At 37.8% G+C, this 17,663-nt stretch overlaps 1 protein-coding gene across 8 annotated transcripts in view; it reads left to right on the top strand.

The window, feature by feature from the left end:
- Positions 1-17,663, top strand: part of LOC106080248 (ras guanyl-releasing protein 3-like) — a 103,702-nt gene that overhangs the window by 75,286 nt on the left and 10,753 nt on the right. For all 8 annotated transcript variants that reach the window (XR_008776797.1, XR_008776798.1, XM_013241580.2 and 5 more), the window contains 10 exons: positions 1,757-2,109; positions 2,987-3,092; positions 4,702-4,815; positions 10,885-11,016; positions 13,164-13,317; positions 13,839-14,012; positions 14,405-14,521; positions 15,255-15,352; positions 15,797-15,977; positions 16,380-16,460. Coding sequence is in view for 6 of the 8 variants with exons in the window: in XM_013241580.2 (XP_013097034.2) it covers positions 1,812-2,109; positions 2,987-3,092; positions 4,702-4,815; positions 10,885-11,016; positions 13,164-13,317; positions 13,839-14,012; positions 14,405-14,521; positions 15,255-15,352; positions 15,797-15,977; positions 16,380-16,460 (1,455 nt within the window). In the remaining 2 variants the exon portion in view is untranslated. The remainder of the gene's footprint in view (positions 1-1,756; positions 2,110-2,986; positions 3,093-4,701; positions 4,816-10,884; positions 11,017-13,163; positions 13,318-13,838; positions 14,013-14,404; positions 14,522-15,254; positions 15,353-15,796; positions 15,978-16,379; positions 16,461-17,663) is intronic.

Below are 17,663 nucleotides of genomic sequence, written 5' to 3'. Positions count from 1 at the left end.
TAAAATCGCGTCTCAAACCAAGAAAGCCTCCTTATTTGTTTATGTGTTTGATGTCCTAAAGTTATTTAAGTCTATGTTCTTTAAAAAAAAAAAGACATTCTTTCTATAGCTATTAAACAATTACGTGGATTTTTGTTTTATCGCAACCAATAAAATTAATTAAGAAAATAAAAATAAGTTTGAGAGCCCTAACGTAGGGAAAGATACATTTTTTTCAAAGTTCCTTTTTTTTTATTTTAATCGAGAGAGGATTTTCTATACTTTGTGCCGACATTTCGGCAGGCCGGATGGAACCACGTCGCGGGCCGGATGGGCCGTATTTTGGGCATCACTGATTTAAATAGTAACCATGTGCACAGGGCAAATACAGCAAGGGAAATAATCAATATTTATGTACAAGATAGCATGAAATATTGAATACAAACATTGAGATCTTTAAAGTAGAATTTATTTCGTCAACAAACGTATTATGAGTTGAGTGAATCACTGTTTAGTCAGGACACACCAAATGAACACTTTCTATATTTTAAAATTTTCATTTTTTTAGTACCTTTAAACTTGTTACATTGAGACTGTTCCTATATGGCTAAAAAATATTCATTATGTATTATTACCATAGAATTGTTTTATACATATTTAATTGTCAAATTTTGGAACTCTTACCTCTGTAAGGGTGCATTTCAACACAGGATAGAAGTTGGCAGGATAATTAAATTTTTTTCATTTTGCTTTGATTAAAAAAAAATTAATTGGCATTAACATTCCATTATTATCATTCAATAAAAAAATTCTAACAATGTATGTAGACATTATCATAACACTTATGTTACCATGGGCGTAGTTAGGACCCCTTTTTTATGGGAAGGAGGAGCTTTTTGCAAGAGAGGATTTGAGCCTCTCAAGCCCTCACTCTAATGGAGTTTGATGATGATGATGATGACCTGTCAAGGGGTCTCGAGGTTCGACACCCGACTCGAACAGAGTTGTGTTTACTGAGCACCTAAAGGCAGCTCGGAAAACCTTCTCCCAGATGCCTAATATACTAATATGTCCCCTCCCCCCTTTTTACTGGTCCACAAATGAGATTGGTCCAGAGCACTCGGAGCATGCTGCTCTATATAAAAGCAATACATTCTTATTATTAATTAATTAAAGTATCGGTGAATTTGATTTATTTAGTAGCACCTACAGTGTTTCCCAAACTTTTTTTCCTTACACTTCGCACTTTCTGAATATTTAGCGGGAAACTTTGCTTACTTTTTAGAGAAATGTGTTGACCTGCTAGTTAATTATTACAGTAGTTGCGCGGAACATCTATTCAGGACTCGTGGAACACTAGGGTTCCGCGGAACACAGTTTGGGAAACACTGTTTTAAATGTAGAGTTGTCAGTGGTTTGAAAGTTAAACGTCGATAGGAGAAGCGAATTCTTATTTGAACATACTGAATGCTATGGAGATGATACCTAATTGATTCTTCTGTTAATTTAGTTACTAATATGTCACCTAGTAGACTCTTCAATAAATCAAGTTACTAATATGTCACCTAGTAGACTCTTCCGTAAATCAAGTTACTAATATGTCACCTAGTAGACTCTTCCGTAAATCAAGTTACTAATATGTCACCTAGTAGACTCTTATGCAAATCAAGTGACTGATATGCCACTTAGTAGACTCTTCTGTTGATCAGGTTACTAATATGTCACCTAGTAGACTCTTCTGTTAATCAAGTTACTAATGTGCTCAATTTTATTGCAGGTGAAGCCGCCGGAGAAAAAGGCAAGATGCTGGACTTGAAAGTAACAGCTCCTTAATGCATGAAGTGGATTCGCCCGGGCCGCGCCCAGGCCCGGCTCTGCCACCTGCTGCAAGCACCCCTCCTCCACCACCGCCCCCACCAACCCCTACTTCTTCCATCTCTCCGACACCCGCCAGTCCTCCTCCACCGCCCGCCCCACAGATCTCCCACCCTCCCCCGACTCCTACTCCAATAGGTCTGATCGAAGACGAGCAGCGTGCAGGGGCGGCCGTCTCGGGGACGACAGTCGCCGGAGCTTTGGTCAGGGCGGCTACACCGGAGAGACTCATTCAGATGTGTGTAGAGTCTTTCAGTAAGTTCTATTTGTTACATACTCTTGTTGACTAGCCTCATCTTTCACCATGTTTCAAGAAGTTCGGGTCATATGTTTCTGTGGCTTAACGAGGGTGTCATGTGGCCAGCACAACGACCAACCGCCTTTACTTTTTTCCCAATTAATGTCAGGTACCCATTAGAGATGGGTGAAGTCAGAGGCGCCCAAGGATCTTGAAATTAAAAATCCCAGTTCACCAACCCGGGACCTCGGTTCGGAAGCCAAGCGCTTTACCTCTCAGTCACCGTTCCTGCAATTATTGCGACAACTCCTAGATGTTGGTGATAGTTTTAATCGCTGTCATGGGTAGACATCAAGCATCGCTATGCTTTCTTTTAATTCCATTTCTTTCCTGATAGTTCATGAACATATTAGCCTGAAAATATTGCTTCGTTTTGTGGTAGGCATTTCCTTGGACAAACAATTCAGATATTCTGTAGTATTTCATACAATAGAGAAGTAAAACGGAGTATAACATAGTCCTTACACAGCCTCACCAGAGTATAACATTGTCCTTACCAGAGTATAACATTGTCCTTACCAGAGTATAATATTGTCCTCACCAGAGTATAACATTGTCCCTACCAGAGTATAACATTGTCCTTACCAGAGTATAACATTGTCCTCACCAGAGTATAACATTGTCCTCACCAGAGTATAACATTGTCCTTACCAGAGTATAACATTGTCCTTACCAGAGTACAACATTGTCCTTACCAGAGTATAATATTGTCCTCACCAGAGTATAACATTGTCCTCACCAGAGTATAACATTGTCCTTACCAGAGTACAACATTGTCCTTACACGGCCTGACTAAAGTACTAATACCTCTCTTTTGTTTCCCTCTTGTCTCAGCTGAAAAAGAATTGGACAAGAACCACGAAGAGTTTGTGAATGTGTTTTTCTTGATGCATCCTTGGTTCATGACATCAGAGGAGCTGGCCCAGGCCTTCATTGATCTGTATCCTTTCCATTTGTATACTATAGTACATAGTGAAAGTCAGATAGTGTTTTGTGTGGACAATACAGGAGCCAGTTGACAAAATGTTTGGGTCTGTGTAGAACAGGATGTCTAGGTGCATTCCAAAACTAAAATAGTTTATCAAGAGATCTCTACACAATTTTGAACACCTTTCTGACATGCTAGTCATAGGTTGAACTAGTGTCTGTGTTTTGTCTGTGTCTCCATAGGTTAAATTAGTATCTATGTTTCCATAGATTGAATAAGTGTCAGTGTTTTCATAGGTTGAATAAGTGTCTGTGTTTCCATAGATTGAATAAGTGTCTGTGTTTCCATAGGTTAAATAAGTGTCTGTGTTTCCATAGGTTAAATAAGTGTCTGTGTTTCCATAGGTTGAATAAGTGTCAGTGTTTCCATAGATTGAATAAGTGTCTGTGTTTCCATAGGTTGAATAAGTGTATGTTTCCATTTGGGCCCGTGTCTATCCTTCCGTCTTTGCTTCTTGGTCTACTAATCTCTTACTTCTTGGTCTACTAACCTCTTACTTCTTGGTCTACTAACCTCTTACGTCTTGGTCTACTAATCTCTTACTTCTTGGTCTACTAATCTCTTACTTCTTGGTCTACTAATCTCTTACTTCTTGGTCTACTAATCTCTTACTTCTTGGTCTATTAATCTCTTACTTCTTGGTCTACTAATCTCTTACTACTTGATCTACTAATCTCTTTCTTCTTGGTCTACTAATCTCTTACTTCTTGGTCTACTAATCTCTTACTTCTTGGTCTACTAATCTCTTACTTCTTGGTCTACTAATCTCTTACTTCTTGGTCTACTAATCTCTTACTTCTTGGTCTACTAATCTCTTACTTCTTGGTCTACTAATCTCTTACTTCTTGGTCTACTAATCTTTTACTTCTTGGTCTACTAATCTCTTACTTCTTGGTCTACTAATCTCTTACTTCTTGGTCTACTAATCTCTTACTTCTTGGTCTACTAATCTCTTACTTCTTGGTCTACTAATCTCTTACTTCTTGGTCTACTAATCTCTTACTTCTTGGTCTACTAATCTCTTACTTCTTGGTCTACTAATCTCTTACTTCTTGGTCTACTAACCTCTTACTTCTTGGTCTACTAACCTCTTACTTCTTGGTCTACTAACCTCTTACTTCTTGGTCTACTAACCTCTTATTTCTTGGTCTACTAACCTCTTACTTCTTGGTCTACTAACCTCTTACTTCTTGGTCTACTAACCTCTTACTTCTTGGTCTACTAACCTCTTACTTCTTGGTCTACTAATCTCTTACTTCTTGGTCTACTAATCTCCTTCATGTTTGCTTTGGTCTCCCAGCCTTTCTCTTTCCCTGTGGGTTCCAGGCCAGAGCTCAGTTTGCAATATTTTCTCTTGAGCACCCAGTGCAGCCCCATTTGATTTCTTGTTCTATTTGCTGCTTGCTGTTCCTCATAGGCTGTAGTTTGAAATTTTGTTTAGCCACCGGACATGTTAATGCCTCTATATTCGTGTTTGTGTTTTGAGGTATACCTGAATACCAGCAAAGGCGTTTTCGGAAGAAAAAAAAAGTTGCTTCTTAACTCTTGATCCCCCCTCCAGCTACCAAGGTTGTGATGAGACTGTCACCTGTACCATGGTCGCCTGCCAACATCTGCCCATCAACACCGGATGTGCCATACAGACGTATAAGAAGATGATCTGCCAGGCGGTCAGGTAAGACTTGATGACATTCTGACTGTACAAGAAATGTGACATTAATGTCACTGAGTGACAATAACCCTGACACCAGTCACTTCATGAAGCCATTCATAATCGACGACGATAGTTACAAGAAAATGTCTCTTTAATTTTGTGTATTTTTTCAGAGCCTTTCAACACTTCCTCTTTTTAATCCACTAATTTAGCTCCTATTAAGGACAAACTATTGTGATTATAATTCAGTAATCATTTCCGAAAATAGTTACTTATACATGTCATTGCGGCTCAACTTAAGATCTATTGATTTAGCCAGGTACCTAGTGATTTAGCCAGGAACCTAGTGATCTAGTCACCTAATAATTTAGTCTCCTAGTAATATAGTCACCTAGTGATACAGTCACTCTTTGATCTAATTATCTAAACGAGAGACTTGCAGCATTTTCATGTCTACGTTCTGGTGTTACAATGACGTGTATACATTTTGTGTTATTTGGACATTAAAAACAAACTGGAATGGTAAGTTGTACTAGCTTTGAATGCTAAGTCATGTCTATCATATCACTTCGTCTTATCTGTTCTCATATCACAACATTCAGTGTCTATGTAGACTTCTTATCACTACATTCAGTGTCTATGTAGACCTCTTATCACTACATTCAGTGTCTATGTAGACCTCTTATCACTACATTCAGTGTATATGTAGACCTCTTATCACTACATTCAGTGTATATGTAGACCTCTTATCACTACATTCAGTGTCTATGTAGACCTCTTATCACTACATTCAGTGTCTATGTATTCAGTGTCTATGTAGACTTCTTATCACTACATTCAGTGTCTATGTAGACCTCTTATCACTACATTCAGTGTCTATGTAGACCTCTTATCACTACATTCAGTGTCTATGTAGACCTCTTATCACTACATTCAGTGTATATGTAGACCTCTTATCACTACATTCAGTGTCTATGTAGACCTCTTATCACTACATTCAGTGTATATGTAGACTTCATATCACTACATTCGGTGTGTGTGGACCTCATATTAGGCCTACTACATTCAGTGTCTATGTAGACCTCTTATCACTACATTCAGTGTATATGTAGACCTCATATCACTACATTCGGTGTATGTGGACCTCATATTAGGCCTACTACATTCAGTGTCTATGTAGACCTCTTATCACTACATTCAGTGTATATGTAGACTTCATATCACTACATTCGGTGTATGTGGACCTCATATTAGGCCTACTACATTCAGTGTCTATGTAGACCTCTTATCACTACATTCAGTGTATATGTAGACCTCATATCACTACATTCGGTGTATGTGGACCTCATATTACTACATTCAGTGTATATGTAGACCTTATGTCACTACATTCAGTGTATATGTAGACCTCATATGGCTGCAATCCTCCATCCAGAAAATACTTGCCCCTTTCCCCCTATGGTGTTGTAGCCGTTGTGTGTATCGATCTGTCTCGATCCATCTCGTGTCCTACAGCTGGAACTATTTATAGCCCCCCACGCCTCCAGCCCTATGTAGCCCCTACTACCTCTTGTTGAGGCGCCCCGTCGCCGTCTCTTCACTATTGGTAAGCGTGGAACAATTCGTCTTCCATTTCTTGGTTGCTCCACATTTTTAAAAGCTATTGTCTTCTGTTTTCGCGTCTGCTCCAAATGTACAGATTTAATGTTGCATTTGTCTGCACTAAATTTACAGTCTATAGATTAAGTATCTTGAGCTGTTTATTTTTGCCTTTCACAAATTAAAGATTAAGCATTTTCATTTTGTGTGTATGTGTGTGTTTGCCGAAAACGTTTAACACTCAGGACTTAAAATATTCAGGCCGGATGTTTGTTTGAAACTCAACATTCAGGCCGGATGTTTGTTTGAAACTCAACATTCAGGCCGAATGTTTTGTTTGAAACTCAACATTCAGGCCGAATGTTTGTTTGAAACTCAACATTCAGGCTGGATGTTTGTTTGAAACTCAACACTCAGGCCGGATGTTTGTTTGAAACTCAACATTCAGGCCGGATGTTTGTTTGAAATTCAACATTCAGGCCGGATGTTTGTTTGAAACTCAACATTCAGGACGTTCATTCGCAAATATTGATATATACATTTGACCTGACGTACAATTGGATTCGGATTTGTTAACAACACGGACAAGGGTTTGAATCCCGTCCACAGGCAGTCCCTAGAAGCAGCAGCATGATGAGGATCTGGTTGGGGGGGGGGGGGGGGGGCGGGGTGATAGGTTGTGAATTGAAATGTGTGGCATTTGTTTTGACGTGCAATGAGAGACTACTTATTATAGCTATATTTATTAACAATCCCTATATAACAAAAGAGTGTCAAACTTTACAAAATATACAACCTTTTTTTTTGTTCTTCTCTTGGTCAAAGGATTTTTGCATACGCGTACATTACCCAAGACTTACATCACATGCAAAAGTTGTGTGTGTGTGTATGTTTTTACTTTAGAGCGCTTTCTTCTCTCCTTCCCTTTTTATTCCCCCCCCCCCCCCGGCCCAGCACCCAATTTTTTTTAGCCATTGCGTGCCGCTTGAATAGCGGGTCAGCAAATGACGTCATACGTTTTTATTTTTAAATCCAGTGATGGCCAGTTATAGACCCGCATGTCCGGTGTGTGTGTGTGTATGTGTATGTGGGGAGAGAGAGGGGGCCGTTTTCATCATTTGTTCTATTTTTGTTTTCGCTTAATTTGGCTGGACGAGAGTTTGCTCACGTTTTTTTTTTTTTAACTTTGCTCTGAGTCACATGATCATATCACGTGCCGCTTGAAAATAAAAATGGGAGGGAAAAAAAGCCGAAAAAAAAGGAAGGGGGGGGGGAGTGGATTGTTACTCCATGTTATCAGTTGCTGTAAGAAGAATGTATTAGTCGCCCTTTCTGTCATGTCGAGGCCCCTTTCTATCAAGCCGTGGCATTAATCAAAGACACAATGGTATGGAAATATAATTAAATCTTGGTTTTTTAAGAGAGCGTGGGGGAGGGTCAAGCGTTTAAACGCGTTTGAACACAGAAAGTTGTTAAGGTCAAGTTGCTTTTTCGTTCAGAGTGTCGGGTGTTTGTTGTGTTCATAGTCCAATGGTGAAATGTCTGACAAGTATAGATCTTGTGCGTGTTTTGGCGTGGAAAAAAAAGGAAAGGGGGCCTGGGGGGGATTTTTTCAATAGACTTCCTATCCAGCATGACCTAGCTGAAAATAGAATTGGTGATGCAAAAGAGTTAATGTAGTTTTATAATGTGAACTTATTGCGTAAAATAAATGGGGGGGGGGGAGGTGTGTGTGTGGCCCAACCTGTGACCGCAGCTGTGTATCAAGGATTGGCCTCTTTAGTCACACAAAACGTTGCAAAGGTAAAAGATTGTCTCTCGAGATGTGAAATGCTACAGAGGGGGGCCTCACTATTACATTGAGAATTTGATTCACTCTCGCAAGCATACTTTTTAAAATCCAAAGCTTATATAAGGGAAAGAACAGCACAATTACTGCTATATTAAACAATGCTGCAAGATTTATCTACCCTTTTCTTGAAAAATAATTAATAACCACTAATTAATTACCTAGTTAGTTATTATATTGATTGACGTATTGTTATCGCCAGTGAATATTTCTGCAAAGCTTCAACTTGATCTGAGAATGAGAAGTGAGAGAAATGACGTGTACAAGATTTGTACCAGACAGTCAGTTGATAGAAGCTATGTCCCAGACAGTCAGTTGATAGAAGCTATGTACCAGACAGGCAGTTGATAGAAGCTATGTCCCAGACAGTCAGTTGATAGAAGCTATGTACCAGACAGGCAGTTGATAGAAGCTATGTATCAACAGACAGTCAGTTGATAGAAGCTATGTCCCAGACTGTCAGTTGATAGAAGCTATGTCCCAGACAGTCAGTTGATAGAAGCTATGTACCAGACAGTCAGTTGATAGAAGCTATGTCCCAGACAGTCAGTTGATAGAAGCTATGTACCAGACAGGCAGTTGATAGAAGCTATGTATCAACAGACAGTCAGTTGATAGAAGCTATGTCCCAGACAGTCAGTTGATAGAAGCTATGTCCCAGACAGTCAGTTGATAGAAGCTATGTCCCAGACAGTCAGTTGATAGAAGCTATGTCCCAGACAGTCAGTTGATAGAAGCTATGTCCCAGACAGTCAGTTGATAGAAGCTATGTACCAGACAGGCAGTTGATAGAAGCTATGTATCAACAGACAGTCAGTTGATAGAAGCTATCTCCCAGACAGTTGATAGAAGCTATGTCCCAGACAGTCAGTTGATAGAAGCTATGTCCCAGACAGTCAGTTGATAGAAGCTATGTACCAGACAGTCAGTTGATAGAAGCTATGTCCCAGACAGTCAGTTGATAGAAGCTATGTCCCAGACAGTCAGTTGATAGAAGCTATGTCCCAGACAGTCAGTTGATAGAAGCTATGTACCAGACAGTCAGTTGATAGAAGCTATGTCCCAGACAGTCAGTTGATAGAAGCTATGTCCCAGACAGTCAGTTGATAGAAGCTATGTCACAGACAGTCAGTTGATAGAAGCTATGTAAAAAAAAAAATAGATTATTTATTTCTGGTTTGTCGGTTTAATCCACCCCTAAATTGTCGACTCATTTGGTTCCAAGTTTGATTCCTGCTTGCCATCTACCCCTGGAGGAGGGGACACTACATCAAAGATGTTCAATCTGTTATTCGGCCCGGGAGGGTGGAGGAGGGGACACTACATCAAAGATGTTCAATCTTTTTTATTCGGCCCGGGAGGGTGGAGGAGGGGACACTACATCAAAGATGTTCAATCTTTTATTCGGCCCGGGAGGGTGGAGGGGGGGGGGGGCGAAACATTTTCGAGGGCCGCGCCGCTGCCAAAATAAAAATTAATAAATTGTATCTAATTGAACCGATCCTTCATTATGCACTTTGGGGGAAAACGTTGGGCCGGATATGTCCCGCGGACCGTAGGCTGGGCATCACTGTTCTACGTTGTCGTCACCGTTTCATAACAAGCGCCTATCACTGACATACATATTTGCCTCCTATTTGCCTCCTCTGTTGGTATGGTTGATACACTGCTGGGAGCCCTGAGTCCATTGCTAACGCTCTCGTTTTATTGCAGAAATCAAAGCGCTCATCTTTTTTGGCGTCACTCAGGCCAGAGGTCTGCACGGTTTACTCCCCCCCCTCCCCACACCGTCCTCACCACACTCAGCTTCTATCTACCCCGCCCCACCTCGAGACCTTTGTGAAATGTTTGTGACTAGATGGCCTGCTGTGTCTTAAAGATGTGACCATCGGCTGAGGCTATTCTGAGCTGACCATCAGCTGAGGTTATTCTGAGCTGTGACAATGTTTACTTTCGGTTCTACCAAATATATATTTTTTTTGTTTTGTTTCCTCTAAACCTAAACTGTTTACATTTTTACACACTCTCGCACTCAATATTTATATGTGCATACATAGGTACATACATACATACACACACATATATACATACATATATTTAAAAGCTGTCAACAAAATGTAAACTGACTAGCCGGTTTTCTTTTTTTCCCCTCCGTTCTCTCTATCTCTAATCTGTCTCTCCATCTGTCCGTACATTTGTGTTTGTCCTTCATCCTATTCTGTCGCCACTCTTCCTTTCTCTCCCTCCCTCCTTCTCACTGCCTCCCTCCCATAACCTTCTCTCCGCTCTCCCTACCCTACTCCTGTCTCTCTTTTTCACACTCTCACCCCCTCCATGTCTCGTATACTGTGTGTTTTTGCCCTCGCATATGTTATAATTGATGCCGTACCTTCTATACAGGGAATAATGATTTAACTTCATAGTTTCAACTTGACAATGTTGGTTTTTAAACCCAAATTATCCAAATAACAAATTAGCTTATAAACAGTCGTCTATTTTTTGTTTGGCTCATTGTGTTTATTATTTACCTTTACGTAAGCTATCCATCTCTCTCTCTCCTAAAGTCAAGTATAAAATTATATGTATGCTTGAATGGGCTGATATAATTAATGTCATATTATCTCCCTTGTATCTATCTTTAGATACTGGATTTGCAAGTTTCCACTCCACTTTGATATGGACACTCTAGTCACCACTGCAGTCAAGAGACTGAGTTCACTTCTGCAGGCTGAAGGCAATTACAGATTAAAGGAACTGGTGGATGTGTCTAAAGTGTGAGTTTCTTAGTAGGCCTAATCACCAGGAACACACTTCACGCAATCCTTTGCATTATGGGAAGATTGGGGTGGTGAAAGTATGTCTTCATAGAATCATTAGTTTAACAGTAAAATAAAACAATGGTACTTAAAGAAAGTATCATTTAAGGCAAAACTGTTTATAAGGAAGTCAACTAAATTTTCATCCATTTTAATTTTCTCTTCTATTCTTCTAACAGCACTCTTGATGGGGCGCGGTGGCTGAGTGGTTAAGCGCTTGGTTTCCAAACCTGGGGTGCTGGGTTTGAATCTTGGTGAAGACTGGGATTTTGAAATGTTGGTTTTTTTTAGACACCCCTGAGTCCACCCAACTCTAATGGGTACCTGACTTGAGTTGGGGAAATTAAAGGCAGTTGGCTGTTGTGCTGGTCACATGACATCCTGTTCATTAACCGTTGGTCAAAGAAACAGATGACCTTGACATCATCTGCCCTATAGATCGCAAGGTCTGAAAAGGAACTGCAGCACTCTTAACACTTCCTTCCTGCAGACTTTGAAGTTAATAAAACCTCCCACACAGACTTTGAAGTTAGTAAAACCTCCTGCAGACTTTGAAGCTAGTAAAACCTCCTGCAGACTTTGAAGCTAGTAAAACCTCCCACACAGACTTTGAAGCTAGTAAAACCTCCTGCAGACTTCGAAGCTAGTAAAACCTCCTGCAGACTTTGAAGCTAGTAAAACCTCCCACACAGACTTTGAAGTTAGTAAAACCTCCTGCAGACTTTGAAGCTAGTAAAACCTCCCACACAGACTTTGAAGTTAGGAAAACCTCCTGCAGACTTTGAAGTTAGTAAAACCTCCCACACAGACTTTGAAGTTAGTAAAACCTCCTGCACAGACTTTGAAGTTAGTAAAACCTCCTGCACAGACTTTGAAGTTAGTAAAACCTCCCGCACAGACTTTGAAGTTAGTAAAACCTCCCGCACAGACTTTGAAGTTAGTAAAACCTCCCACACAGACTTTGAAGTTAGTAAAACCTCCTGCAGACTTTGAAGCTAGTAAAACCTCCTGCAGACTTTGAAGCTAGTAAAACCTCCTGCACAGACTTTGAAGTTAGTAAAACCTCCCGCACAGACTTTGAAGTTAGTAAAACCTCCTGCACAGACTTTGAAGTTAGTAAAACCTCCTGCACAGACTTTGAAGTTAGTAAAACCTCCCGCACAGACTTTGAAGTTAGTAAAACCTCCTGCACAGACTTTGAAGTTAGTAAAACCTCCCGCACAGACTTTGAGTGTAATTCTTGAGTGCTTGTTTTTGTTTACTATTAGTTACACAATAGATAAATTATATTGTGTAATGTTTAATTATCAATATGGATGTTGCAAGAGAGAGATAGAGAATGAGTGTTTGCTTGAAACTGTTTCCCTAGCTAGAGAGAATGAGTGTTTGCTTGAAACTGTTTCCCTAGCTAGAGAGAATGAGTGTTTGCTTGAAACTGTTTCCCTAGCTAGAGAGAATGAGTGTTTGCTTGAAACTGTTTCCCTAGCTAGAGAGAATGAGTGTTTGCTTGAAACTGTTTCCCTAGCTAGAGAGAATGAGTGTTTGCTTGAAACTGTTTCCCTAGCTAGAGAGAATGAGTGTTTGCTTGAAACTGTTTCCCTAGCTAGAGAGAATGAGTGTTTGCTTGAAACTGTTTCCCTAGCTAGAGAGAATGAGTGTTTGCTTGAAACTGTTTCCCTAGCTAGAGAGAATGAGTGTTTGCTTGAAACTGTTTCCCTAGCTAGAGAGAATGAGTGTTTGCTTGAAACTGTTTCCCTAGCTAGAGAGAATGAGTGTTTGCTTGAAACTGTTTCCCTAGCTAGAGAGAATGAGTGTTTGCTTGAAACTGTTTCCCTAGCTAGAGAGAATGAGTGTTTGCTTGAAACTGTTTCCCTAGCTAGAGAGAATGAGTGTTTGCTTGAAACTGTTTCCCTAGCTAGAGAGAATGAGTGTTTGCTTGAAACTGTTTCCCTAGCTAGAGAGAATGAGTGTTTGCTTGAAACTGTTTCCCTAGCTAGAGAGAATGAGTGTTTGCTTGAAATTGTTTCCCTAAATAGAGAGAAAAATGGATGGAAGGCTTTGGATTTCTGACTTGAATGATAATTTGCCATCACATGACCTTTCAGACCATCTTATGACTGGATGCGGAACATGTCTGTCAGAAGTACAACCCATGGGAAACATTCCAGGAAAGTCTCTTTGGTGTTTAACCACTTGGAGCCCAAAGACCTGGCCACACAGTTGACCTATTTAGAATATAAAGCTTTTAGGAGAGTTCATGTGAGTCATAACTTAAGCGCTGAAATAAGAAACTGCATCTATATAAATGTATAATTTAAATATAGAAACCATCAATCTTAATATAAATATACTGGAATATGAAACTATAAATCAGTTTATTAATTATAATCTTAATGTATAAACATGAAATTATGTAATAATGTGACAATTTAAAAATAGAAGTGCTTTCATGAATTATAGTTGTGTATTATATAAAGTATAAAGAATATGGTATTGTTATAGTAAAATGAAATATTGAATCATTGTTTCTGAGTCATGTTGCATGGCGTATAATGGTGTCAAATATTTCTCACCTGAAGATCTTCTCTAATTTACTAAGTTAACTTATTAAAAATATTGCACCCTAGAAAAATCTAGTAAGATCTCCAGTTAATTTAGCTTTGAAGAACAATTGATAAAGTTCTAGAACTGCATAAGACTGTTGGCACCATTTTTATTTTCATTTAACAACTTGATCAAGCTGCTTTCCAATTTTCTTGACATGTTCTGTGTTTGTTCAGTTTTCAGATTATAAAAACTATGCCCTGACAGCATCTCTGAAAGACCAGCCGAAACTGGAACGTTCTATAGCTTTGTTCAACGGTCTGTCTCAGTGGGTTCAGTGTATGGTGCTAAGCAAGACCACACCACAGCAGCGTGCGGATGTGATCTGCAAGTTTATTGATGTCTCTAAAGTAAGTGAAATATTACTCTTTTCAGATTCCACACTTTGCATTTGGATTGTAAGATTGTATCACTTGTAAGATTGATTGTAAGATTGATTGTAAGATTGATTGTAAGATTGCTTGATACATGACTGCATTCAGTTCATTTGTCATTTAGAATCCCTGACTCATAAATGAAAAGATCACAATGACACAGACTTTTTTCTCCATATTTCAAGCTGCAAAGTTGAAAGAAATGCATGCATATTTAGTTTTTATAGAAATTTCATTTGGCTAAAGAGAATGCACCTTTAGTGTTTATAAACATTTCATTTGGCTAAAGAGAATGTACCTTTAGTGTTTATAGAAACTTTAATTGGCTTCTGTTTGTGCTCTATATTTGTATTTAAATGTTTTGACAGCACCTGAGAGTATTACAGAATTTCAACACCCTGATGGCCATTGTTGGAGGATTGTCCCATAGTGCATTGGCAAGATTGTCCAAAACTATCGCCTGTTTACCTGCAGAATCACAAAAGGTGAGTCATTCCTTTGATAACTTCCATTCATTTATTCTAAATATTAATTTTGACATACAAAATCTGGCAACAACATTGGAATCTTTTGCCTAGAGAAAGTTTGTATGTGTTTAGTTGTTGGTTAAAAAGAGGAAATGATTCTTGGGGATGATTTATTGTTTGATTCCTGAATGAGAAGTCTTGTTCAAGCTCACACATATACAACATTATAAAAAGTCAACAATGTTACAAGAGTATGGATCTTATTCAGGCTAAACAACTTTCTCTTAGACAAAATCTACATATACTTTAAAAATGCTTAACTCTTTCTCTCCTAATTGAAGATACATACCATCGTTGATCTGAAGTCATTAAATTAAATTAATTTTTTTTTATTCTATAAACTTTACTTTGTCTTAATTAAAATGAGCATGCATCCCCCTTTAATTCTATAGTCTATACCAAATTAAATATGTTCTGATAACCAAAAACTTTATTGAAGCTTCATCAAACAAGGGTAGTGAAATATTACATAGCAAAAGGAAGAATTTTGTCGGAACGAGGAAAATAATTATGTAGAGAAAGAGTTAATGAACATCTTTTCATTGAATGTGAATTTGAACTACAATTAAGTATTTTGCAAGATTGTAATCAAAATTGACAAAGTCTTCAGTTTGTTTCATGTCATGGGATGTTAATTTAAAAACTCATTGTTTATGGAGCTAATGCATTCATATTTCTCTCTCCTAAACAGACCCTCATGGACCTGACAGACTTACTTTCTTCAAATAACAACTTCAGTAACTACCGCAAAGTGTATCATCAATGTACTGGATTTAAAATACCTATATTGTAAGTTTCTACTTTCATCTAGATATATTCAAAGTTTCTTTCATATCTGTGGGAAAACAAACAGGAAATGAGAAAAATAGGTAGCCTAACATATATATAAAATAAGATATTTTTTCTATGATTTTTTTCTCATATTTAGAGGAGAGGAATGGTGTACCAGTCCGTCATTTTTTGTAAAACTTTACCCATTCCTCCGCAACCTTGGTTCTGCCTCCTCTTTCTGAGGTTCAATGCTTTTTAACATGGTGCAATAGTCTGATAGAGATTGTTGGTGACTGTTCTAGAGTAGGGATAATAGACTGTGAATTGTGAACATAGATTAATAAGATGAGAAATTCAGATAGAGATAATTATTATTAACACACAAAGTTAAATGTTTAGCCATCTGTACACAATTTTTTCTTTTTTATTGAAGTTTTACTGTAATTTATTGTTGAATCGCAGAGGTGTTCATCTCAAAGATCTTATCTCACTTCATACCGCCTTGCCTGACCGGGTCGAGGGTAATCTTCTGAATTTTAGAAAGATGGCACAGCTGGCCATCATCTTGAAAGAACTTACCAGATTGCAGGGCCTTGATTCTATCCCAATAGATGCTAATATGGATCTGGTGAACACACTTCGGGTAAGTTTGGTTTTTCATAATATATGGGCTGAATTAGGGATATTCAATTGGACTGGTTTATTGTTGTAACAACTTCCAGAGAGTAGAGTACTAATAAACTATATGCTTTATGTTACATGTGATAGGGAGAAAGTTTATTTCTATTATCTTTACATGTATTAAGAACTTGAAGTCAAATAATTCAATTCATTGTAGTCATGTTTATGAATAAGATTCTAAGATATTTAAAGACTTTTACAAATGTCTTTAGGTTATTGGAATGGTATTATTTGTAATAACCAATGTGTGTGTGTGAGTTGAAGTATAACTTTTGACATTGAGGAAGCTGTTTTTTTTTTCTGTTTACTTTGAGTGAAATGTTGTGACTTATGTGTCTATCATAATCTTGTTGGTCCTTTGCAGTTGTCACTAGACTTGTATCATACAGAGGATGAAATCTATGAGCTCTCACTAGCCAGGGAACCAAGAGGATCTCTATCTTCTGTAAGTTAAAGCTAAAAAAAAATTATTTTGTATAGAATTTAATATTGTGAGTAAATTTTTTTTTTTTTTGTTAAATAAATATTACAAACATAACAGTAAGCTTGTAGGAAATTTCTGATATAACATTTGGTACATAACTGTTGTCATAATGATTCACAATTTATTTTTTTGTTCAGTTATGTTGTTAAAAAAAAAAAAGGAATACCTCTCTTAACTTACTTGATTTTATCCTTCTGTAGTGAACTTAACAAAATAAGTTTTTAACTTGTAACAAATCAATGTAACTTGGATTAGTTTTCAGCATCTACCAACCCCCAATGGAAGGTTTAATAAAATTACCTGAAAACATTGAAAAGTAAAGTACTCATTTAAAGACCTAAAGGGTGTATAGGTCAATATCAGTCACTGTGTCCAGAGTTTGAGGATCAACTTCTTTTTTGTTTTCCACTTTTTGATATGAAAATCTGTTTCTTTTATCAACTTTTATGTTGGTATCACAATCTGTTTCTCTTATCAACTTTATGCTGGTATGACAATCTGTTTCTATTATCAACTTTATGCTGGTATGACAATCTGTTTCTCTTATCAACTTTATGCTGGTATGACAATGTTTCTATTATCAACTTTATGCTGGTATGACAATCTGTTTCTCTTATCAACTTTATGCTGGTATTACAATCTGTTTCTCTTATCAACTTTATATTGGTATGACAATCAGTTAGTATTATCAACTTTATGCTGGTATGACAATCTGTTTCTCTTATCAACTTTATGCTGGTATTACAATCTGTTTTTCTTATCAACTTTATATTGGTATGACAATCAGTTTCTATTATCAACTTAATGTCAGAATAACATGGTAATTTTTTTGTTTTTCTAATCTTATCATCATTTTTGTTGGTACAAAAATGGCCTTCTCAATATGTTTCTCTAATTTTATGCTGATAACAATGTTAATCTGTTCCTCTTATCTTTTCAACTCTTATGTTTGTACAACATGGTCTTTTAATGCTGATATTACCATAGGTAAAATTTAGATTTGCTGAACATTTATTAAGTACAGTCTCTATTTTAAATGCTGGTGTCAGAAGATTAAAACTACAAAAAAACAACAACTGTGTCAAATAAACATGACACGTGCCTCATTTACACATGTCCAGCTGGTCATTGAAAACTCTTTTTAACTCTTGTGTAAAGCTGTAC

The sequence above is a fragment of the Biomphalaria glabrata genome, chromosome 3, assembly GCF_947242115.1.
Source record: "Biomphalaria glabrata chromosome 3, xgBioGlab47.1, whole genome shotgun sequence".
Classification (NCBI taxonomy): domain Eukaryota; kingdom Metazoa; phylum Mollusca; class Gastropoda; family Planorbidae; genus Biomphalaria; species Biomphalaria glabrata.
This window is presented reverse-complemented; position numbering and strand designations above follow the sequence as displayed.